Source organism: Mus caroli, unplaced genomic scaffold, assembly GCF_978045245.1.
Source record: "Mus caroli unplaced genomic scaffold, Mus_caroli_1 scaffold_4, whole genome shotgun sequence".
In the NCBI taxonomy this organism is placed as follows: domain Eukaryota; kingdom Metazoa; phylum Chordata; class Mammalia; order Rodentia; family Muridae; genus Mus; species Mus caroli.
The window spans coordinates 105,891,909-105,899,402 of NW_028227259.1; the positions used below are offsets into that span (position 1 = coordinate 105,891,909).

Consider the following 7,494-nt stretch of genomic DNA (forward strand, 5'->3'; position numbering starts at 1 on the left):
TAAAGCTCCCACTAGACAGTCCCAGTACGTACTAAGAAGGCGGCTGTCTCTTCTTCCCGCCACGCCAGGGGGGATAGGGATGATTCGTCCAAATAGATGATGTAAATGAAGAGGAGGAGAAGGAGGAGGAGGAGGAGGAGCAGCAGCAGCAGCAGCAGCAGCAGCGACAGCAACAGCTATTTCACTCAGGAAGCCGATCTAACACTTTTTTGTGCTCTTGATTTTTATTTGAGATCTCTGATGAGGTCAGGTGACCTGTACGTATTCATTCAAGGCAACAGACGTCTTCAAACAAATTTTTTTTGTTGCTGTTTTTAATTAGATTTATCCTTTGAAACAGAAAGTGCATTACATTTCATGGGTCTCGCAAAGGGGCTGCCTTTTCTTTACAAACCGAATTCCTCTTATAAATTAATAAATGTTAAAGAGGCTAATATATGACCGTTATTAGCTTAAAAAGAAAAACAATTTACATATTCTATAGTATTTTTATGATACAAAACACTTTGAACTCAATTACAGCAACTAAGTGGAACTTTTATGTTCTGATCCGGAGCGCTTGTAACAATTCCCACCATCTACTTTTAACACGCATTTTTATCAGAAAGGAGTTAAATTAAATACAAGATATTGTAGCCCTTCCCTCCCCAAGATTTTTTTTAATCACTAATAAATAGCAACAAACGACTGTGCAAATTCGGAGGAGAACCCAAAGGCTGGTGTGAGAAGCTCGCGGGTTCCGGGATCTCAGACTGCAAGTCCCGGGGCGGGACAGAAGATGGGGGCCTGGGGCTGCCCTGGGGCCCAGCAAGGTCTGAAAGCCCGGCAAGAATTGGTGAAGGGAAAAAGCGGTTCGGAAAGATCCAGAGCCGAAAGAGGAGTGAGTTGGGAGGTGTCTGAGGAGAGCGATGACATTGTTTTCTAAGATTTTCAAGTTAATATGAAAGGCGGCCAAGTGGTGTGAATACCTTAAACCAACGAGAGTAAAGGTCCATCTCTTTATATCAAATTCCAAAAAGCATTTTACATTTTAAATATTCACAATAAAGTAACTTCTAGTCAGTGTGACTCACAATTTATTTACATAGAGCCTTCAACAGGTTACGTGGTCGGCAGAGCAGTTGTGGGGAGGGAGAGCGTCCCTTTCTCCCTAGGTGGCAGACTGCCCTCCGTGGCTCCGAGATTCTCACCAGGCGGTGGCCGACAACTTTTCGGAAACACAGCTAGGTGCAGGGACCGCAGAGCAAGGGGCGGAGCGTGGATGGGGGACGCCTGACGTTGCGGGAGGGAAGGGTCCTGGGGAGCCGCGGGGAAGCGGGTTCGGCTGAGGGTTTTTTGAGCAGTGCACTTGGCGGGCTCCTTTTCTCCTCCTCAGCGCGCCGTGCTACCGACCCGCACCCTCCCCGCCACAATTTCTAGGTTAAAAAAATAGATATGTACATCTTAGAAAATAGTAAAGGCCCGGCGAGCAGCCAGGATACTGGGGGCCGGGGGAACCGGCTGTGGGACGCGGTCGCGATCCCCGTGGTGCTGGTCGCGCTCAGGACGAGCCCTCGGCCTCCGACGCGTGCAGCAGGAGGCTGCCACCGCTCGATTTGTGCTTTTTCAGCAGCTGAGTGATTTTCTCGTCGTCAGAGTTCGGGTCCAGAGGTTTGTTGTAATCGTCGTCATCCTCCTCATTCTCCGAAGTCCCCTTGAGCCGCTCGGTCTCCGAGTCCTGCTTCTTCTTGGCCGTCGCCATCTCGGCAGCGTGCTTCTTTCTCCACTTGGTCCTGCGGTTCTGGAACCAGACCTGAGGGCGAAGAGAGAGGGAAGCGGAGGGGAGGGAGAGAGGCAGGGCCGGGAGGAGATGAGCGCCGGAAGATTCGGGCCCCTACCTCACCACCACCCCTCCGCGGCCTCCGGGGTCCAGGCGTCAAAGTCAGTCTAACCGCCTCACTAACCCACCGCCGTTGCCATAGCGATAGTAACACAAGCTCACAGAGGCCATCGGTAAACCTTTTCTCCGAAAGGGTGAAAACAAGACTTGGCACAAGTTTCCCTAAAAATACGTTTGCTTTTCCTACGTCCCATCTGGAAAGGAAAACTAGCTTAGTGTTCCCGTAGTAGTGATTTTTAGTCCTTGATTGTATTTGTAGATTAAGAAGTTTTAAACAACTACAGAGGGCTGTGATTTGTACGGAAAACCTCAGCATTAAAGCCAGTTCTCTCCACTCTGTTTCTCACTGTTGGACACTAGGCTGTTTACTTATTTCAGGCCTGAATCCGTGCTAACTTTGGTGGTAAACTCTCCTCTCCTCTCCACCAAACTTAAGGTGTGTGATCTGAAGTTTTCTGGATATAATGAAATTTTCAATATACCCGTAGCAACAATCGCAGAGGCATGACAATATTTAAGAGCTCAGCCAGAATCATCATGGTGGGGAAGATGCCTTGACCATCTTTCTCCGCCCTCAAGGTTACTCATAAAACCAAAGCTGAAACATCACCATTTGCTGTTTTTAAATAGAAAAGTTTCGGAGTTGCTTTTTTTCCCCCAAACATTAGTGGCATGTTGCTGCTGCCTAAGACATTTATTTGAAATACAGATATGTTCAACCTGTTCATGATATTTGACATGGGTCTGACACATGCGTTTTAATCTGAAGAATTGCTGTAAACAACCATCTTTCTGAAGATGTTGAATTTCCCTCCTTTTATGCCTCTCATCTGTTATGTATTTTATCCGGAGAATCAGAATTGTTAAGAAAGTGATTTTCTTTATATTGCTATAATAATTCACTTCTAGCCATACGGACATATTTATGGTGACAAATGAACACCCTCAGATTAAGGTGGTAGGCTCTCTAGCCACCCACTGCAAAAATAATTTCGAATGTGATGGTTTTCTAATGGCCACGTGAAAAGTCTCAGCTGAAATATATTGTGTGCCACTTGGCTAGCAAGAAAGTAAACCCGCAGTGGAAGATTTAATGATATCGCTCCTTAATGAGCAACAATATAACTAAAGAAAGCAGTCGTCGTCCCCCCCCCCCCATGCACAGAGAGAGAAAGAGAGAGAAGACAAAAGAGAACAGAGAAAACTAGGAATAGGAAACCAACATATTGAATTTACCCAGCCGGCTCAATATTATTTTCAGGGGCAGATTTCTAAAATCTGGTTCCCTAGAAATGCACTATACAACTCAATTATAAGCAAAGTGACATCTTAATTACAAATTGTTGTCATAAGCTGCAGTATCTTAATTTTGCGGATAAACTTGCTTTAAACGGAATTCAATCTTATTCAATACACTAATAATCTTGTCGACTCATTTGCAAAATTACTATTCCAAAACAATCATCTTTATCTGAGCCAAAAGCAGGTTTTATCGCTGTTAAGTTCCGCTGAATTCATTTCTCTCGCTCTCTCTCTCTCTCTCTTATCTACAAATTACTATAGAAGCGCTGTACTGCTGATCCCGGATAAGAAATTTTATATCTAATAGGGCCTGAATTGACAAACAATGGCTTGAGTGTCTTTACAAATAAAGCAAACCGAGCTTTCTAAACGGCTCGATCTGTTCTCCGGGATATTCCTTAATGCTTTTATTCTCTGATAAAGGCGCGTTTTCCCAGCACAGGCTGCTGTCTAGATTAGCCTAATTTCTAAGGCGGGACTTGATATCTTTTGTTCACCAATAGTTTGCCTCCAAAAGACTCCAGGGCCTGGGCAACCCCCAATTCTCTCCCCGCTCCCCACTTCTCCCAGGCTCCTCGGTGCGCACCCCCACCCGTCTCAGCCCAGTTTGTTAGTTTAGTAAGGGGGAAAATACTGACTCAGACGCGCGTGCACGTGCGAAGGAAGCCATCCCGGGAGGTGTCAAAGGTCCACTCACCTTGACCTGACTCTCAGTCATCCCCAGAGAATAGGCCAAGCGTGCTCTCTCTGGTCCTGCCAAGTACTTCGTTTGTTCGAAAGTCTTCTCCAGGGCGAAGATTTGCTGGCCAGAGAACGTGGGTCTGGTGTGTTTTCTCTTCCCATCTTTGTCCAACAAAATGGATCCTTGATCTGCGAGGACCGATAACAAGAGGAAGGAAGAAATAACTCATTACAGTGCGGAGAGGGGAGCGAATTAGCAAAACTGTGCTTTGGTAGCAAAAGAGCAGCAATCCTTGATCTGTGGCCTGCGCCACCCCCGCGTTACCTTTTGCCAGCTACTTTTCTCCGACCAAGGTACGGTTGGGGTAGCAATAAATACTTTGTGCTTAACCATGGTGCCAATGGCTAGGGAGGCCACTGCTAAAGAGTACAGGGCAGAAAGGGGACACCCTCCTAAACTAAGCAGGAGGGCATGAGAAAGGCCACCCTCGCCTCCCATGTCAGTCTCTGAGCAGATAAGTGCTTCCGTGTGAAGGTAAACTAACTTTTTAAATTTTATATTTTGTTTTGTTTTCCTTGGCCACTTCCCTAACCTGTGCTGAGCAAGAAAGGGCTCCTCGTGTTTTGAGCACCTTAGGACATAACTCTTAAAGTTCGAGGCCCTTACGGGCTGGAGAAGAGACCAGAGGAGACAAGGGTCTGGCAATCCCTACAATCAACAATACAATAGTGTCTCTCAGACATCTCAATAGCTCTGAGGAGTCGCCTTCCCACATAGAGCCCCACGTAGTTTCCCGTTGGTCAAGTTACTGCCGCTAAATCTCAGGCAAGGAGGTCCAGAGAACCTGGACTGACTTCAGGGACTTGGTCATCAGCAGAGAACAGAGTTGAGCGGGGCCCTGGATGCCACCTGTGGGGAGGGGGGAAGGAGCCTTCTATCTAGGAGCTGTGACCCACAGGCCAGAATTGTCTGTCCAGACCTTGGAACAGCTGAATTGACCCAGAGTGTTTGGGGGCTACATTTTACTGGTCTGCACAAGTATATTTCTCATCATGTCCTCTCTTGAGTTAGTCTGTTGAGTGCCAATGCCCCTTCAGTGCCCAGGACCCTGGGATTCAGGAGTAGGGAAAACCCGGGTCCATCAATGACAACAGCCTAGTTCTGGGAACCGCTGGCACAGGTCATTCTGGACAAGTGCACTGGGAGTGGGCGAGGGAGCTGGCAGAAAAGGTGAGCTGGAGACAACCAGGGAGGGTGTGTGCAAGCAAAAGTCTGCTTTTCTCGGGGAGGTAGATAGCCAGCTGCCTTGCCTACCCTCGCGGGTTTGCGGAAAACAAGGGTCAGACTACTGAAGGAACAGGCGGGCATGGCAGGAAAGAGCCAGAAAGGAAGGGGTGCCTACGCCTTTTCCTGCTTTCCATCCATCTGACCCAGAGCTGGCCAGGTTCAAGAACAGCCCAGACAGAAGCTCGCTTGCTGCGCTGTGTTCTGTCCAGACGCATTCTCGTTGGTGGAGCCCAGGTCTGCTTGAGCCTCGGCGAACCCAGAAAAGCGCTTGACCCTCGCTCGCCTGCCAGGGCCCAGCCAACGGCGTGCTGTCCCGGAACTTCCAAACTAGTGTGGCGGCCAGGAGACTGACCGACCTGCAGGCACTGTGGGCTTCACGACCCGAGAGCAGACTTAGAAGGCAGGGACCTACCCTCCCCTCCCATAGTACTCACGGGGGGTACAGGCAAGGCGCGCGTCCCTCCACGGCGGACTCTGCATCACTCCGGGCCAGAAGATGGGCGTCCGACCGGGCAGCTCAGCCAGGGGCTTGGGGTACCGGCCCACGGCGGCCACGGCCGCGGCGCTGGGGCTAAAGTAGAGCCCGGGCGGCGGTGGCGGAGGGCTCAGGCTGCTAAAGCGGGGCAGGCCGGCCAGCAGCCCAGCGGGCGACGAGGCGGCAGCGGCGGCAGCAGCAGCAGCGGCGGCGGCCGCCGCAGAGGCCGAGGTGGCGGAGGCGGACGAGGAGGAGGAGGAAGAAGACCCGGAGGGCGAGGCGGAGGGCAGGGCGGCCCCCGAGGCCACCGGCATAGAGGGCCGGCTCAGGATGTCGTTGATGCCGTGTGGGGTGGCCGCCGAAAGCTGCTGCGGGGGACTGCCCAGGGACGAGAGGCCCCCCGCGGCCGGGGGCTTCAAGCCGCCCGGGTTGTGTGCGCCCAAAGGTGGGGAGGGCGACGAGGACGAGGAGGACGAGGACGAGGAGGAGGGGGGCCCGGTGGGCAGCGGGGGATAAGCGGCAGGGTAGAGCGGGGTCTTCATCTCGGCCATGCTGTGCAGGGCGGCCAGGGGCGGGCTGCTGAGGAGGAACGCGCTCTGCCGAGGGCCCTCCATCGCCCCCACAGCTAACATCCCACAGCCAGACCCGAACCCGCAGCCACGCAGGTCGGTGGCCCCGCCGGGAATCGGGGGAAACCCGAGGTGCCGGGGGCGCGCGCAAGCGAAGTGTGGCTTGGCCGCGGGCTCTCGGAGCTGCGCTGCGAGCTGCGCAGCAAAAATGTCCAAACGCCCCGCGGGAGGCGGCGGCGGGCGAGGGCGGCAGGGGCGCGGGCGGGCTCAGCGCCTCCTCGGCTCCGGGAGTCCGGGATTCGATCCCAGGCGCTGGTCCCTCGTTCCCGGCTCAGAGCGCTCTGCTTCTCATCTTCTCCACCCCCGCGGGAAATCAGCAAGACGTACCCCGCAGTCGACCCAGAGAGTTTGCAACAAGGTTGGGAGGCGCGGAGCGTTCGCTTTGATGTAGGAGGGCGGGGGCCGACTCGCTCGCCTAGGGGAGCTTCAAAGCGGGCCGCGTTCTGCCCGGTGCGCGCCTCTGATCTCGCTCGGACGCTCCGCTCTCCCAGCGGCCCCGCAGCTGAGTCGCACTCACCGCTCGCCCGGGGGATAGAGCACAAACGGCCGGCGCGGGTATCGCGCCCGCCACTGCCTCGGGCCCGGCGTTACTGCGCCAGAAAGGGTAGTCAGTGGCACCGCTCCGGCGGCTGGGGACTTGGCGCGCCCACGAGCCTGCTTCCCCTCCGAGCCACGCGGCGCCGGACTAGCCGAATCGAAAAGGATAAAAGAAAATAAACCTAAGTATGGAAAAAGTCTGACGGGCCGGTTCCGATCGTCCGTCCGCTTCTGCAAGCCGGCCCGGAGACCCCCCGCCCCACCCCCTGGCGCCCTCTCTTCCTCTCACTCTTCGCCTTTCTCTTGCCTCTCTGGCATTTCTCCTTGGCTTTCCAGGCTTGGCTCTTCCAAGCCCTGTCCTCTGGCCAAACTGACCCTCTCGGCGGCTCTTCCCTTCTCTCCTCTCTCCCTCCGGGCCTGACAGTTCGGATGAAGCTCTCAAAGGTAATAAAATATTTGCACCCCTCCCTGCCGCTCTTTAGCTGGGGGACGCAAGGGAGGGGAGGTGGGGGGCCAAAATGAGAACTTTCGAGGACGTCATTCCGGGGCGGCTCGGCGGGGCGGGACTGAGGAGCGGGGCCCGGGTCCTGGGCGTAAACACCGCCTCCAATAGCGCTCAGCTTGGGCAAGGCGTCGCTCCTAGAACACGCCCACCCGGGAGCGCCACACCTTTTGATTGGCTGAGACTAGGGAGCCGTAAGGG

General features: G+C 53.5%; 1 protein-coding gene across 1 annotated transcript; it reads right to left on the bottom strand.

Annotated features, from left to right (window-relative positions):
• Positions 1 to 757: 757 nt before the first annotated feature.
• Nkx6-1 (NK6 homeobox 1) lies at positions 758 to 6,257 on the bottom strand. Its single transcript, XM_021163554.2, has 3 exons — positions 5,585 to 6,257; positions 3,879 to 4,051; positions 758 to 1,792 (listed from the first exon to the last, which is right to left on the bottom strand). Exons 1-3 carry the CDS (start codon positions 6,255 to 6,257, stop codon positions 1,541 to 1,543), a joined length of 1,098 nt encoding a protein of 365 aa, XP_021019213.1. The 3' UTR covers positions 758 to 1,540.
• Positions 6,258 to 7,494: the final 1,237 nt, after the last annotated feature.

Bases quoted from the DNA above. Each gene is read 5' to 3' on its own strand.
- Nkx6-1 (XM_021163554.2), bottom strand. From the start codon at position 6,257: ATGTTAGCTGTGGGGGCGATGGAGGGCCCTCGGCAGAGCGCGTTCCTC. The intron at 4,052-5,584 runs GTGAGTACTATG...CGGTCCTCGCAG, and splicing joins GCGCCTTGCCTGTACCCCCC to ATCAAGGATCCATTTTGTTG. The intron at 1,793-3,878 runs GTGAGTGGACCT...CTTCGCCCTCAG, and splicing joins TGACTGAGAGTCAGGTCAAG to GTCTGGTTCCAGAACCGCAG.